The sequence below is a fragment of the Xenopus tropicalis genome, chromosome 2 (genome assembly GCF_000004195.4).
Source record: "Xenopus tropicalis strain Nigerian chromosome 2, UCB_Xtro_10.0, whole genome shotgun sequence".
NCBI classification, from domain to species: Eukaryota; Metazoa; Chordata; class Amphibia; order Anura; family Pipidae; genus Xenopus; species Xenopus tropicalis.
Genome location: NC_030678.2, coordinates 82,063,770 through 82,081,862, shown reverse-complemented (window position 1 = coordinate 82,081,862; position 18,093 = coordinate 82,063,770). Strand labels below are relative to the sequence as shown.

The 18,093-nt window shown below is 37.6% G+C and overlaps 1 protein-coding gene across 2 annotated transcripts in view; it reads right to left on the bottom strand.

Moving 5' to 3' along the window:
• The window catches only part of kiaa0319l (kiaa0319 like), a 55,623-nt gene extending 37,548 nt beyond the window's left edge, over nt 1–18,075 (bottom strand). The window contains exons 1-4 of one of the 2 annotated variants that reach the window (XM_002938832.4): nt 17,990–18,075; nt 14,772–14,918; nt 6,304–6,452; nt 1,944–2,437 (exon numbers count right to left, since the gene is read on the bottom strand). In XM_002938832.4, the coding sequence (XP_002938878.2) occupies nt 1,944–2,437; nt 6,304–6,427 (618 nt within the window). In that variant the 5' untranslated portion in view covers nt 6,428–6,452; nt 14,772–14,918; nt 17,990–18,075. The remainder of the gene's footprint in view (nt 1–1,943; nt 2,438–6,303; nt 6,453–14,771; nt 14,919–17,989) is intronic. The other variant, XM_012957372.2, reaches the window with a different exon arrangement.
• Between the last annotated feature and the right edge of the window lie 18 nt (nt 18,076–18,093).

Sequence of the window (18,093 nt, the reverse complement as noted above, 5' to 3'; positions counted from 1 at the left end):
TTTATCAAAATGTGCACAGATTTTATGCATAAGTCTGTAAAATTACAACATAAAAAAGCAGCAGCCACTAGAATATGTTGTGTAAGAAATGGCATCTGGCATTGCGTGTTTTTTTAAGCGGACTTTTGATGTTATTTACTTGTTCTTGAATTTTCCATATTGACTTGATGGATTTCAAGAAGTTTAACTTATGCAAAATAATGGTGCAACATAGGTATTTGACAGCATAAAAAAAAAGACATGCAACTTTATAAACCAGTTCTTGCCTGGATTTCAACGGTCATGATGGACAATGTGAAACCACACATATATGAACAACACAGCTATCTAAACATGCCATGCATCACACTGCTTTTTACTTAGTTTCCAGAGTGCAGAAAGTCACAGAGCTTGACAAATAGGCCACAAGTTCCTACCATTGCTCAGCTACAGTCCTAACTCTATATTGACTTAAGAATACAAAGTAAATACTTGATGACTCTGATGAAAAAACTTTAAGATGGAAATATCAATCCATTTCATAATCACTATATGGTTCACTCTTAGCTACTATATTTAGTCTTGCATACAGTAAGCAATGGAAGTGATCTTTAATCTCTCACTGAAAAGAGTTAAACCTAATCATGCCAACATAGTCACATGGAAGCTGTTAGTTTCAGTAACTTCAAGGCATACACATCCTGACACTGTCTGTTGGCTTAGGCCCACATCCTGTTTTTCCTAGTGACATTAAAGCCTGCAGCATGCTGAGTTTGCTGGTCTGTGTGCCCTTTGGCCAGTTCAGAGCTCTAGCAAAATTGATTATTCTACATAAATTTGTAAAAAAACACATCATTTATGTTGGTTATGACCCATGGGGATCACAGTTAAGGCTGATGCCACACGTGGCGTTTTTACGCTGCGATTTTTTCTCAGCCTCAAAACGCCGCACAAGCCACACAGCCCCTGACTATGGCGTTTTTCAGCCTAGTACTGGTGACGTAGCAAATCCCGTTTCCATGGTGCTAATAGTGCGAAATAGCAAAAAACGCCGCCTATTTCCGCTAGGTCTGGCAGCTGCCTTTGTGTATACATAGGAATAGCTTGCTTTGCAAATACTGGTGTATTTCGGCTAACGCTTGAAAAATCCGTGCTAAGGTGTTTTCTAGCGTATTTACGCTTTGTGTGGTTTGCTTCAAGTCTTTTCAAGTTATTTCTATGGATGATGATATCGTGCGTTTTTCAGCCGCCGAGAGAATTAGAAAATACGCAGCGTAAAAACGCCTCGTGTGGCATCAGCCTAAATGTGGCAAAGGTAGAAAGATTAATAAGCGTAGATGTTTATGAGACATAGATCATGTGTATGCATAATTATGATTATAGTCAAAAAAAAAAAAAAACAATACTATGACCTTTCCACAGCATGCAGTAGTCAATGTACCCAGTAGTTCATGCTCTTTTTACTACAACACTACTAATAGCAGAGAATTTAAAAAAAACATTTGTGTTACTTTCCTTTAAGTAAAAAATCTATTCTACCCTGCTCCAATAATTGCCCTATCCTTCCCAGCGTTTATTATTTTTAATGCTTTATTAGAAAATACCTTGGAAAACTTTGCATCCGGTCATTTGAAATACGGCGATCCAGAAGATGCAAAATCCACTATGCGACGATGACATCTCCTCCTAGCCTGACTCCTTCCGATACAGAAGGAAGGCTAGGATCGATCAATCGATCATCACATAGTGGATTCTGCATCTTCTGGATCGCTGTATTTGAAATGACCGGATGCAACGTTTTTACAAGGTATTTTCTAATAAAGCATTTAAAATAATTAAAGCTGGGAAGGATAGGGCAATTATTGGAGCAGGGTAAAATAGATTTTTTACTTAAACTTTAGTGTTACTTTTCCTTTAAAATTGTTATATAAAATAAGTTAATTTCCATTTAAGAAATGACTGACCTCAGGGGTTTCCTTGTGGGTGGTTACAGCAGTCGGGATTACCAGAACTCCTTCATTATCTCCACTTTTGCCAGCCCCCAACTTAGCTCTTTCCCTTTTAACCCTTTGCAGAGGTCCTTTGCTCCGTCTTCTTCTGCTGAAAACTTTTGCTGTTGCAGGTGTCCACTTCATCCAGTCCTGCACGTTTTTATGGCCAACTAACTGTTGCCTTAGGTGAAACAGAGTCGATTCTGACCTCTTTATGAACACAAGGGAGCCTTCAGAGTCAGTTTTGGCTGCATTGCATTCTTGTAGAGTCCTGCAGGTTGTGAGCATGCAAGATTTCTTGTGGAGCCAAAAGGCATCACAGAGTGGGGTTTGACAGCAAGAGGCTTGGCATGAATGCAAAGTTTGGGGGCCAGCTACTAGTTGTAGGAAATGAGAATTCATAGTTCTAAAGCCAAACCCAAAGTGAACACTACTTCTCTGGCACACAGCATTGCTGGGGTCCATGCCTAAGAAAAAAACAGATATTTAAAAAAGAATAATGGCATGAGAAACTGTGAACACAAGTTAAAATAACTGAAATATTTCATGCATGAATATCTACCATTTGTATTACTAAAATTAATAAATAAATTATCCTATGCATTTTTCTTCAACCCATGAGTGGTTGCAATCAAGCTATTTTTGCACAGGCTGGATATATGAACTTAATTACATGTGTGGATTTGCTTTACATCTTCATTTACTTACAGTAGAAAAACAAGAGGCAGGGTTTTGTGGGTTGCCTGATAGGGTTAATACTTCTTAAATGCTAACAAATGACACTTTTGTTATCCTTAAAAAAAAACTGCAAAATATTCGGTTCCCTGTGAAAGGATTAGCCCAGTGCATCATTCAAAGTGGCAGCTCAATTTCCGGCAGTTAAAAGCTTTGGTTCTTGTGCAATTTACTTTTAATTTATTTCAAGACCCTACAGGTCATACAAGTATGGGATCCCTTATCCGGAAACCAGTTATCCAGAAAGTTAAGAATTCCGGAAAGGCCATCTCTCATAGACTCCATTATAAGTAAATAATTCAAATTTTTAAAAATGATTTCCTATTTCTCTGTAATAATAAAACAGTACCTTGTACTTGATTCCAACTAAGATATAATGAATCCTTGGGGGCGGGGTAATGTATAGTATATGCTTGTTTGGCCAAATAAAATAGCTTTAATCTGACATTTTTAGCTAATCTTCCATTATGTATGGAATTAAAATATTTTAAAATATTTAAGATCACTTATATCAGAAAAAAATGACTTACTAGCAACTTAGATTCACTGCAAAAGTGATTTTTATGTAGGGGTAGATATAAATGCTAAACACAGAAAACAACTGAATGCATATTTTTGCATTGCTAAACCTGTATGTAAATAAAGACTAAACATTAGCAGTTTGCTCATGACCTGAAATACAAAGACTGCTGTCTGAAGTCTAATTTTTTTGTTACCTATAGGTGCATACCCTATTGCAGACTGCTTTGTGATTTTTAAGCAACCACATGGAATCCAACTAAACTATAAACTAATCCCAATTTTAATGAGATAAGAGGGCAATCCCACTGCAGTTCTGATAAGTCATCAGTTTAAATATCCAAGGCATAAAGCTGGCCATACACGTGGCGGTCGCACGAAACATCGTCAGATCCGCCACACACAGTCAGGGCTGAAACAGCAGATAAGGAGGTAGAAACAATAGGATTTCTACCTCCTTCTGCCGATTCAACCCTGACAGCAGATTTTGGTCAGGCGCCTTCTATGGCGCCTGATCAAAATTTTCTAACCTGGCAGCAGCTTCCTGCGATATCGGTCGACTCGCTGACATGCCATACACGCACCGAATATCGGACGAAACGAGGTTTCGTACGATAGTATCGCTGCGTGTATGGCCAGCTTAATATTGCATACAATATAGTTTACATAGTTAAGTTGGGTTGAAAAAATACTAGTACAAGTTCATCCACTCCATATGAACCCCGGTGCACATATATACCCATACATATACAGACTAATCTATACACTCAACTATAAACTATATATCAGTATCTATACTAACATGTATAATAGGATTCTGTCAGATTTGGAGAAAATTCTGCTTGGCAATTTGATTGTTTGGACACATGCAATTCTGTTTGTTTGGTTGAAAAGTCCTCTCTTAAGGTTTCCATACTACTTGATGGGTTAAACAAGGTAAACTTAACCACTTAGCTACCATCTAACAAAGCCAGAGGACTGCTAAATTCAAACTGGCCTGGACCCTAACAGCAGCTACCTTGGGCTGTGCCTTGTGCAGCCCACCAAGTGATATTATAACCAAACAGGATGTGATGTTGACAACCAAGCCTTTGTGCTAGTCACCAAAGCACTGTCGCAGCAAATCAGAGTCCATCCAGTCTGTGCTGTCAGAGGCTCAGTTCATTTCCCCTCCCCCAGGGTCAGAATGACCTGATTACACTTCAGAAGCCTGTGATGCCAATAAGAGGTGACAGGGAATGTGTGCAAGCCTGGAACACACAATGCCATTAAGCTTCGGACTTCCTTAACCCTCCTGCTGCCACACGCAGAAAAATACATTTTCCTTCAGCTACCTATCCATAATGTCTGTCAGCACTAATACAAACCGCACGTGTTACACAACGCTTAAAGAGCTACAGGGCAAATTGTTTTACTTTTTCACATAAACCTACCAAGGGCATTTACTACCAATCAATATAATACATTCCTTTAGACGAACTGTAAACCAAACCATGTTCACTTACGCTAAGGCTAATGCCACACGGTGTTGATTTGCCGAGAATCAGCCTCTCCACTGGAATTATCCTTCTCCTGTGACTGCACCTGGAGCCACTGTGTCGGCCCTAGTGCAGCACACTTAGTTAAGTTTGCCACTGAAACGCACAAATATGCATTTCCACCCCAAAATCCGCCCATGTGCCTTCACCTGGACCATTGCATTGCATTGTCTCACCGGCAAGAATGTAAATCAGCAGTGGCATGGCATACACCTTGAAAGGCAACTTTGGGCGACAGTCAGGGTCAGACTGGGTTGGCCCCGGCGGCCCAGACCCGACCCTTGCTGGTGCTCCCCGGTGGGCCCTTCACCCCCCCAGTCCAACCCTGGCGACAGTAGAGTAATGGTGTTGTTACACAGATGTGAGAGCTGCCATATTGCTTGCCCCAACCACTGTATGCTCCATAACAGGACTGTCTAAGGGGGGCCTGTCACCCTAAGAAATAATTTTAAATACTTTTCTATTCTGTTAGTCAGACAAATTTAACTTTGGTTACACTATATACCTTATTAAATCTTGATTCCTTTAGTCTTGGAATTCATAATTACAGCAAGCAGACAGACACAATTTTGTAAATAGTATTATTAAGGCAAGTTTTGTATCATCATCCCAAAGTCTTGTTTATGCACCAGAATGGGGAATTTGATGCCCATGCATTATAGTCCATGAGGAGGAGGAAATGAGAAGTGTACTGACATCTAGGAAGTGCAGAATAGAGATACAGAACAGAAGAGAAGAGAATAGAATAGAAAGTGAAGGCGTATGCCTAAAGGACAGAGGCAGGGCAGGCAATAAAATTTTTTTCAAGATTATTAAATATTATACTAAAAGATACTGATTACTAAAAAAATTAATTTAATTTGGAAAAGACTTTTACAGGTCCCTTAACTGAAGGCCCATGATCATCCAAGGTATTTTTATGAACACCTGGGATTTATAGATTGTGTTGAATTAGTCTACTAACATTTAAACTCAGCAGGTAGGGTTGCCACATTTGGCAAGGCCAGTAAAATAGCAGCCAGGTAGCAACCCTACCAATAGGCAATCATACCTCCGGATGAAGAAGATGTGCAGATAAATCCCCACATGCAGTCACCACCCAAAATTACAAGAATATGGATACATTTATAGCACATGTGGCATATGTTCTCCTGGCTTTTTTTCATAAGAAAGAGAAGAACCCAAATGAGGCTTTGCATCCTGGCACTGAAGTACCCAAAAGTGGCTTCGCATCCCAGCAGATTATACAACCCTTGTGCCAAGGCCCTTAGAATATTGCCTGAAATAAATATTATTTTCACTACCATGGCTACAGCTGAGTATCAAAATGACATCAAGCAGCCTTATGAAAAACTAGCAGTGTTTTCAACATGTTATAACTTATTTCACTAAAATATTATCATGTCTTTCACCTACATATACATGTTCCTTTAGCTATGAAATACATTTGGAAAATATGTATTTTTCCCCTCACACTATATACATTTTGAACACAGAAAATTCAAGCAACATTTTCATGCACTTGCAGGAAACATGCTCACCTGTGCTGGAGCCAATGAGCCAAGTGAAGGAGTACAGTAGTTGAAACCATTTCACAGAGGTGAATGGCCACAGCATATGCAGCTTTGGTTTAGAGGCCGACAATCCTGTGTGCTGTTTTTCCATGGTCTCCCTGTCTAAAGTCTGGATTCTGTGCAAAAGCGGAAAAAGCATACTAAGTACCCAGTGCTCACTGTGATTAGCTCAGTTAAAGTTAAAGTAAATGTAATTGCCATTGAAAGAAGCATTTCTCTGTCTATATTTACAGTAGCAGAAACCCACTGACAAACCAGAAGAACTGACTTCTACCACATTGTTTTAGAACCAGGAGTAAGTGTGGAAAAGCAAACTGCTTAATTATAAAAACATAGAACATTTTTAATTCATGAATACTGGAAAGCTGCTTAAAATTGCACATACACTCATTATGCACAAAAACTATGTTTTACTGTGGTATGAAATGAACTACTAGCAACATTCAGAGTACCACAGGAATTTATCTACTAAATATGCAAATCCTTCAGAATACATTATTTGGAAAACTGCACAGCAAACACTTTTTTATAATTATTCAATATAGACTTCCTTCAGAGAAAATTACAGAAGCAAATATAGCTTGTGCTAAAGGCCTGTCTCAAGTAGGCACCTGACAGAAAGCTGCTTCATAAATACAGGTAAACACATGAATTAATAAAATAACCTATTCCATGCCAATACTCGGCAGCTAAAAACGCACAGCACTCTAGTGTAACAATGTTTCATTCGACTATGGGACCTTTTTTAAGAGAAGACTAAAATATAATTTGAATTAATTCCTCCAGAGGATATTTTTTAGGGGCAGCTATATAGAGGCCCACTATAATGTACATTTTCAGGGTTTCTGCAAAAAATTCTTACAGCTATTTATATAAAGTGCAGCTAACTGATACAGTGGAGTGTGTCCATACCACATTTGAAGATATTAGATATAACATCACATTTTAACATTAGTCACTGAGAGCTTATATGTGACCGACAGCATTCACGATAGGTTTCATCAGTTTGGACTAATAAACAGAAGAATAAATAATATTATTCAAAGAGCACTCCCAGTGTAGTATCGCCACTACACCTATGGTTTAATCAAATATTTAAATGGGGTGCTAGTGTTATTTATTCCCCTATTAATGAATAACCATAATTAATATAGAAAATATACTCTGCACACTCTTATTTGTAATAAAGACACAATAGTGGTATGCTTTTTAACAATTTAGGTTAACATTTTAATGAATACAACATCTCTGTAAATTTAGAATAACACAAATTGAAAAAGAAAGATGTAATACATACCACCCAGCAGTACAATTTAAGTATCAGAAAGCCGATACCAAGGTGAAAAAGTGAGAATCATCCCAATGTTTCGGCACAAGCCTTTGTCCAGGGCAGTGGTTCTCAACCTTCCTAATTTCACAACCCTTTAATACAGTTCCACGTGTTGTGGCGACCCCCAACCATAAAATTATTCCTAAGACCATCGGAAATATGTGTTTTCCGATGGTCTTAGGCGACCCCTATGAAAGGGTTGTGTTCGACCCACAAAGGGGTTCCCGACCCACAGATTGCGAACTGCTGGTCAAGGGGAATCGTAGTAGCTCAGGTGTCTAGGTCTACCCTATTCAACTAACACTAAGGGGCTGATTTACTAAGACACAAATTCGAATCCGAATTGGAAAAATTCCGATTGGAAAACGAACATTTTGCGTCTTTTTCGTATTTTTTGCGATTTTTTCGGCGCCTTTACGACTTTTCGGAAATTGTCGCGACTTTTTCGTTACCAATACGATTTTCGCGAAAAAATGCGAGTTTTTCGTAGCCATTACGATTCACTCGTATCTTGTCGCGACTTTTTCGTATTGAGCGCTCGTAAGCCGTGGGCGAAACTTTCAGACTTAGCATGATTTTGGAAGCCTCCCATAGGACTCAATGGCACCCTGCAGCTCCAACCTGGCCCAAGAAAAGTCACCATACTGAAGCTTGAATGAATCCGAACGCTACGAAAAAATCGCAACATTTTGCGCAACTTTCGGAATGGCTACGAAAAAGGCGTGACTTTTCGCGCAAGTTTTAACGCTACGAAAAAATCGCCAGATTTTACGCAACATTCGGATGGCAACGAAAAAGTCGCGATAATTTTCCGAAAAAATCGCCAAATACCGATCATTACGAAAAAAACGCAATCGGACGCATTCGGCCAGTTCGTGAGTAAGTAAATGGGCCCCTTAATGTTACCAGATGTGACTTTTCACATGCGATTTTTCATGTGATGTCAACTCTGTCTGTAGAAATTACACAATGGAAGTGAAAGTGAGAAAAAAACATACAAGAAATGTCGCATTTGGTAGCGACTGGTTTTCTCACAAACTCCAAAAAACATAGAAGTAGGTTAAGATGCTGCTGCTGACACTAAACATAATAATGTAACAGCAAGCGCTGTGTAAAATGGCATATTTTGCAAATTGTTTAGTGCTGTTTGCAATGTAATATTGTTCACTAAACATTTATAATATTTCATATATTTTTATAAAATTTTCAACACCTGCTTGAAGATGTAATTGGGTGTAAAAAGGTGTAATTGTGGGTGTGGCTTTTTCATTAAGAAGTTTTAATAAATTCACTGTGCATGTGCACAAATAAAAAAAATTCACAATTGCAAACCTTGTGTTGTAAGAAATACAAAGGGGTTTGCCAACGGGTTTTTTTTTTGTTGTGCAAATGCAAAATTTGATGCAAAGCGCCTGTTTTTTCCATTAGTGATACAAATAACATTCCCCCAAATCAGTGTGTGCTTTAGAGACGAAAAATTATAACTCCACTGGGGCACGGATTTATGTGAAGAGTGAGCAATCTTTTTAAAATACTTTATATAGCCTTTAAGCAGTATCAGAATAACAGCAGATATAAGAACCCACCTTTCTTGTTTGCCAAAGTATAACTCTGAGATTTAAAAATATTTAGTACATGAGATTAAATTTGATGAAATGTCAGAAAAATACTTGGCTGCGTTAATCTGCAGGAAAAATGATGTAACATCTAAGCATGCTCACTGCAAGGTGTTTCTGCATAGCCAGAACTAGAATTCGCTTGTGAATGGGCACAAATCTGGAGCGATGGAGGGCAGAATAAGTATCTTCTTCATTGGTGTAAAACTTCAAAGTGTGCCAAAGGCCTTATTATAAAAAGCCTTTATCGTTTAGGAGAGGCTAATATTTTAACTATTGGTATCATAAAATGTACCTGTGGCTGAAGAGATTACATGATTACATATTACTGCTAACCCTACTGGGTGTACAATTTCAAAATAGCAAAAAAGACATAACACACATTATGATCAGGGTAAGACTAATGGCCCTGTAAATTTGGCTCCCCATCTGCTCCCTGATCTCCACGCTCTTCCTTATCCCCACTACTTTCCAGTTCTCCAAGCCATTTCTGTTCCTTCCGTGGACTATTCACCTCCAACCCTTTCATTTTTCAGTCTCCATGAGTTCTCTGCTGGCAATCTCTCGATTAAATAATTTCTCATTTCAACAAACAGATGATTTTTAAAACCAGTAGAGATATTTATAGAAATTGTTTTAAATATTTGTAGACCAACAGATAATGACTGCTTATTACTGAAAGAAAAACTCAGTTAACAAATACCATTTCTGGTTAACTTGGTTAGGCATACTTGCAAGTTTTAAAGTGTACTTTAAAAGGTATAAAGTGTACTTTAAAGGAAAAGTAACATTAAAGATTTCTAAGTAAAAAATCTATTCTACCCTGCCCCAATAATTGCCCTATCCTGCAAACCATTTATTATTTTGAATGCTTTCTTAGAAATTACCTGTTAAAACTTGGTTTCCGGTCATTTGAAAAAAGGCGGAAGGAGCAGCATCCATATGCAACGATCGATTGATCGAGCATAGGATCGATCGATCAATCGATCGTTGCATAGTGGATGCTTCCCCTGCATCGCCGTATCTCCTTTTGACTGGAAGTGTTTTCTAATAAAGCATTCAAAATAATAAATGGTTTGCAGGATAGGGCAATTATTGGGGCAGGGTAGAATAGATTTTTTACTTTAAAAATTTTTAGTGTTACTTTTCCTTTAAATACATATCCTTTCACATCTATTCCTTCTGTTGTTCTCATGGCATGATACAACTGCATGTTGCAGGGAAAAGCTGATAAATGTGTCAAAGCCAAAGTCCAACAATAGGGTAATTCTTCGGCACACCACTTACATACTTCCATAGGAAGTTGCACCTCCATTGCACCTGAAGAAGGGGGTATCCCACGAAAGCTTGTGCCACTTATTTTCTGCAATAAATGTGTTAAAAGCCATGGCCAGTATATTGGTGTGCTTCTTCCCTTCGTAAAATCAAAGCCAAAGTCAGCACAGGAAAAACACTGCTGAGAAACAATGCGGAGAAAAAAATAAACCATTTGGTCTGGTTGTACATTATAGGGTATTCCTGTATGATTATATATGATCAAGATGAAGATCATGGTGATTGGCATTGCCTTGGCAGGATTCTGGTACCTTTTACTGATGTTGGGCTTAATTTTTTTTTTTTTTTTTTAAATAATTTTCAGAAAGGTACATTATTCACACCACAAAAATATAAAATGTAAACTAAATAATAAAGTCACTTCATTTCACACTTTATGTGAACCTGCTGTTTTTTATAGTCCTGGGCCTGCCAGTGGTTGGTGCTACAACACTTAACATTCCCCTAACCAAAAGTCATGTGTTGTCATTATTACTTTCAGGTCACCCCTCCTGTATCATGAACATACAGGCAAAATGTTTCTTTAGATACAAACTAGTATTTCAGTGCCATGGCTAGAACTATGGACATTGTGCAAAGTTTAAGTCTTAGAGATCTGCAAGTGTATAACTTGTTTGATTATTGTAAGATCCCCTTTGCTATACGTTATTGTAAATCGCTGCATATTTTTTTGCCATTACATAAATAAGTTATGATGATAATCAATAAGTAAAATTTCTATAGCCACTGAACAATGACTAGCATTCAACAACCACTTAAGGGGGAGAACAGTAGATGAACAGCAGTGGTTAACTCACTGGATGGAAATTCATGCTTCGCTATTTGGAAGCAGCAAATGTAAAATCAAGGTATAGAAGTGATAGTTGGTTGTGCTCTTCCTCATTACTAAACTAAATAATTCCAGGGTAAAAATGCACAGCCCAGACTGACCACCCTTAACTATACCTATATATTAGAATTCATTTAATTAAAGGGGCCATGTCTTAAACACCCCTTAGTAAAGAAACTGTACAACAATAGTAATGCTTAAGGCAAAACTAATAGCAAAAAGACCTATTTAAAAAGTGCACAAATAATATTTAGCATACAGTGTGAAGGATGCAAATAATGCCTTGGGTCCAAACATATAAATAACTTTCATATGTCAACATACCAGCTTAGAGAAATTACTTCCTGACATTCAGAAGGGCAAGTTGTTTTACATAGGGTTGAGTCATTACAGATGAATCCTTGTGATCTTAGCACCAGTTTTAATCAGATTTGCTTAGGGGCTTAAGTTTAATTTATGGAAAAACACCTTATCAGCTGTCCAGGTAAAAGCACTTATCTACTCTTTTTTTAGTTACACAGTGGGTCTAAGCAAATTAATTCAACCGATATGCCGATCGCACATACTTTATATTCATAGATTTATCTCTAATAAATAATACAAAATAATCTACTTTTCTCATTTCAGGAGACTTCTCAGTAAATGCATGGGATCAGTTGTCCGGAAACCAGAAAGCTCCAAATTACGGGAAGGCCATCTTCCATAGAATTCATTTTTAAAAATGATTTCCTTTTTCTCTGTAACAATAAAACAGTACCTTGATGCTAACTAAAATATAATTAACCCTTATTAAAGGCAAAGCCATACTATTGGGTTTATTTAATGCTTTTTTTAGTAGACTTTAGGTATGGAGATACAAATTCCGGAATGAACCCTTATCAGGAAAACGGTTATTCGATCATTCTAACAAACGGTTTATCCACCGATGGTTAATCATATGTGAGGAGACTTTTTGTGCACCTTTGTTTTGCTTGTTGCAAGATCATATATATATATTAACCAGTGGCTACCTGCTCCTTTGTTTACTTTCGCATTTAACTCAAGTCTTCAAAATAAAGGCAAAATAAAAGGCATGCGCAATAACAGATTTTATTGGTTCACCACTAAAATTTTTAAACCTGTCTGGCTGACAGTTGCAACTCATCAATGTAATGATAAGCAGGCAATTTTATTGGATAATCCTAAAAGAGTTTGTTTTACCCAACAAAATCTGCCCGTGTATGGGCACCTTAAATCATGTATGAACTATAGCAAAATGCTCCTTATAATTAAATGCTTGTTAGATAAGCAGTCAAGCCTGGCATACACATCCCAGAGAAAAGGAGCAGGAAGCACTAATAAAACAAATACAAATCTAGGATCTGGCATATTGCCTGCATGCAATCTTTTAAGATCATTCCATAAGAAAGGTAGTGACCAGTATCAGAGATCTATTTAGAGCAGTGGTTCCCAACGTTCTACCATAAACAAACTCACAGAATAAAACATGAGTGTGAGGAGTTTATTATTATACCATGAATAAAAGCAGACTTGGATAATGATGTGGCACACTCTGGAGTGACGCTATACTTTATTTTTTATGAAGAGCGGACACCCACACTTACACAAAACACTTCATTTCATAACTATGCTATAAGAGAATATAGCATTATATTATATAGCATTAGTTGAACTTGCCGATGTTTTTCTAAATGTTTGATAAGGTCTTTCTGCCCTGTTCCTGGTGTATTATTTACCAGTCATGCAGTTCAACCAATCAGCAGCACAACATGACTTAAATGATTATCTTGCAGTACCCTCTCCTAGCATTTTTCCTACTTTGTTGCTGTGCTTATCATATGCTATGTCTACTGCATCATATGTATTTATTTTTGTACATGTAAATATGTATTCTGATCTGCAAATTGACTTTGTTAAACATTTAGAAGCAATGCTGAACTCAATGAATCTTTTAGTTCCTTTAATGGGAAGGCTCTTGGCTTAAATTTGTTCTGAGGTTCTTTTTGTACAATGTGTGCTTCCTGCCCCAACTGAACCTACATAATGCTACAAAAAGCTTTTTAAGCAGCAGAATGATTTAATAGCCCACTTTAGGCAACAGCTCCAATAGTGTTGGAAAGGATGAAGCAGTGAGCCTGGGGGCTTAACTTGAGGTACTATTAGGGAAAAGTTATGCAAAACAGCCACATTTTACACTAACAACCACCACCGGAGCTGTCAAATTTGCTATAATATAATTGTATGAAAGCCAAGATGGAAAGCCAACCTGTTATTTACACCATGGTAATATCCAAATTAAACAATGAAATCTAGAGCAAATAACATGTTAAACTGGATGGAATACAACAAATAATACCATTTGCTGGTAATAAAAACACATTTTAAAATATATCAGCATATTACATATGCCACATGAAGGGGTAAACTTAAAGGGGTAGTTCATTTCTAGTTTAACTTTAAATGTTTTATTCTTCATAGTTTTTTTTAATTACTTGGCTTCCTCTTCTGCCTCCTTCCAGCTTTCAAATGGAGGTCACTGACCCTTGTAGCCAAAAAACAATTTCCCTTTGAGGCTACAATGTTAATGTTTTTGTTAATTTTTATAACTAATTTATTCATCTATTTAGACCCTCTCCTAACCATCTTTCAGTCTCTCATTCAAACCATTGCCTGGTTACTACTGTATATATGCCCTTTGCAACCAGATAGTTGCTGAAATTCCAGACTGAAGAGCTAAATACTTTAGCAACCATAAAAAAGGAAGACCAACTGCAAATGTTCTCATAATATCACTATCTATAGCATTCTAAAAGTTTTAACCCCTTTAATATCACAAAAGCAACAGTTTTCACTTGATAAGAAACCTTTGCCATAATGTTGTAGTTATATTCTTTTGTGCAAGACTAAATATTAAGAGAATATCCACAGCACATTACAGGCCATGTGATTTTTTTTTTTTTTGCTTATATTCAGACCTGACTATATATATGCTACTAAATAATTTGTTTAAATAATTTGATGTGGGGCTTTAAGCAATAATTTTTCACAAAACAATACCTTAAAGATGTATATGTTTTAACTACTACAGACGATAATATAAGGAAATAACACTCACCTGATAATAGTTTAAGATAAACTAGAATTAGTTTAGAGAAAGTACTACTGTATATATATTAAGTACTACAAACAATCCTATAAGGAAATAACACCCACCTGAAACAAAATGATAGGTTAAAGACTAGGTATAATAGGATATTTTAATGGAAGAATTGGTGTACACGTTTTAAAGTGCTACAGACAGTCCTATAAGGAAATAACTACTCACCTGAATCATGTCAGCTGGCCACAGAAAAGAAATCTATCGAGTAATGCAGCAGTGGTTCAACCTGAAAGAACAGGTGAGCATCTGAGCAGGTTTCTGCTTTACTTGCCGATCTAGTGCCCCAGCAGTCCCAGGAGTGTCTTGTAGCTACTGTGGGAGGGGGGAGAGAGAGAGAAAGAGTCACCTCCCTTGTGAACTTGCCAGAAGGAGCCTCAAGGGAAACGTGCACACTAGGGTGAGATAAACCACTTTGTGGCTGGAATCTGGCATTCTATCTGAACCTGTCCCACAAGCTACACATTTATATCCTACTCCTAGAAAAGGGTATGTATTTGTGTTTACTTTACACTTTGGTTTTGAGAGCTGTACCTGTTCCACACAGATCATTTAACAAACCCCTCCTTACTGTGTGTGATCCATAAGGAACAGAACAGAGATCTATGATTTGTCTTTGCCCCACAAAAATAATAAATCGTCTCTGTGTGTGTGCCTGACATAAAGTACAAAAGATCGCTGTAAGGCTGTAACAAGCAGGCCATAAATCTCCCTGCAGCTGTCCCATGCAAGATACAAATGTTTTCTCAGTGTCAAATCTACATAAGTGTAAACAAAAAAAGCTCTGTGCCTAACCCATTAAGGCAGCTCTTCTCTGTGCCATTGCCTACATAACACACAGTATAAAAGCATTATATGCCTGCTTTACAGCAATCATAGAGAAACCATAAATACATAAATGATTGCTCTCACAAAACATCACTAACAATTCTTGTATAATACTGGCCTTTGGGCATGGGACGGACAGTGACCTCATATGGGGGTAGGCTGATGACATCAAAGGGGGGTATGAAATGGGTGGGTGAATTTTGAGGTATCTGCAGTTTTAGACTACAAATACCAGGCTTTGACCCTAGGGTTAATTGAATACAGAAAGTGCATATTAAATTAATACACTGTTAGGGTCACCAACACTCTGACCTTTAAAGACAGCTTTTAAGTTATAGGCCTGGTATTAGCAATCTAAAATGTGTAATAACTCAGCAACCATTAAAAAAAAAAAAAAATTAAATTGCAGAAGTGCTAGAGGGCCACTTTAAATAAGCTTACATCAGTATCTGTCCACTAATACGGTCACAACATGCCTGCAGACCTTATTGTAGAAACCTCATTTCTGTATTGGTCACTCAGATAAGGACTTAGCTAAATGATAGTGCTTGGTGTTCTGGATGATCCCACAAGGTATTAGATACACTACAAAACAAATATACTTTATCCCTGCACTGCTGGTGCTATTGCTGCAATAGAAACCCAAACAGAAACAACAGCAATGCACTTCCATTAGCCCTATTCTTAAATATATTTTACTTTTTTTTTTCGGTGATCAAAACTTCAGATGTTCAATTCTGTGAAATACTAAGAAATGTAAAATGCTTTACAACAGTTAGAAGTTTCTTTCTATTGCAGAATCTGTTAGGCACCTTTACTAGAGTGAAAAGGATCACATGTCATTAACACAGGAAATGCTGTAGAGCACAGTACGTTTTCTGTCCTACAAAACACATTTACACAGTTGCAAACTGTTTTTCCAAATAAGCGTCCCATGTGAGCTGCCCACACAGTTAATTCATCCTTCAATAACTGACCTTATGGGCTAGTTTTTGTGTGGGTCAGATTTTTAGATGATTTGTTTTCTGACAGCAATGAATAATTTACAAATTACCCCCAAATAATCTAATTTTCTGCATTTCATTACTTCATTTCTGTAAGGGATCTTACACATGGGCATTATACCCTGTGTTCCTCTCTGGTGGATTTCTCCTGAGTTCCACCGAAGGGAAGAGCAGGACAAAATGCAGCCCATTCTTCCACATTGGCACATACTGACACAGGTGCACAGCATTAAACTCAGGCGGTACGCATCAAGTTGCGTTTCACCTGCATCAGACGCTTGGATGCACAGGCGGTATGCAAGAGAAATCGACCACAGGGGTAAATGCCCCAAGTTTACACAGAAAAAAACCATCCAGCAAAGCCAGACCCACAATACAATTATTGTAAATGTGTGTTTAGTACCCATATTAAAGGTTAAACAACTTTAACAACAGCAATTGTCAGGACATACATCTCTATAGAATGCTGACTTATAAATACATCCTGATTATACATTTCCCAGGGGGTGGCATCAAAATGGCATTAATTCTTGGAAAACCTAAAATCTGAGGGAAAAAAACTCCCTGTATGGGGGAGTTAAAATATGGGTCAAAAATTAGGGTTCTACTGTAAATGAAGTCACTTATAGGACATAAATTTATAGGTTACACTCTTTAATTAAGGCACATATTTTTCTCTACACAATGAAAAACACTTTTCTCCCTAAGTTATCTGGGCAGGGCCCTCTTTACCTCTTGTATCAGTTATTGGTTGTTTTTATATGTAGCCATTTATTGTTCAGTTCTGTGGAATTTGTTGGCACTTTATAAATAAGCGTTCATAATAATATCAATAAAAGACAGTCAAAAAATAGCTTGCCTACTCCCAGGGACTGGGGTCATACTAAACTTTCACCAATTGTGTAGGGCCACCTTTTGTATTTCTGAGTGGCCAAAAATCCCATACATTCCACCCATGAATTTGATAGCAGTCCTGCTTTTAGTATCTTCATTTATTCATCACCATAGGACACATGTCACACACATATACCACAAAGCACCACTAAGCAATGATAAACATTACATCATCTACTACATATCAGGTATACACTAACAATGTTTAGTGGCCACGCAATATGAATGAACAGATAAATAGGTAGTGCTCATGAATTGTTTGTGTTTGGACTCCATATACACACACTACAGACAGTCACACATTAAAATGTGTAGCACCTATAGAATGGGAGGCATGTGAAAGCAGCTAAATACATTCACTAGGTCAGCGCTTTGTGGCCATGCAGTTATTCATGCAGGGTGAGTGCAACAGATCGTGACAGTATTTACAAAGCTATCAATATCCATATATGTATGTGTGGACACATATTCAAACCCATAGGAAGCAGCAATAATGTAGATTTATCTTAGCTGTAAGAAAAACTCGAGTATAGGGAATGCGCTGTAATGTGCTGGTACTAGTACTTCTAACCTTCGCACGCAATGAAACTATATGTTTCGAGAGAATTCTCATATATCTTATATATATTAACGCATCACTATAATACCATTAGCGACTACCTGTGCCTGTTGTCCGATCAGTCTCTGTTGAACCCGCCCCCTGTACCCAGATATTAGCTCCTCCTCCCGGAAGCGCTGGCTCCCGGATACTCGGGTGTACTTGC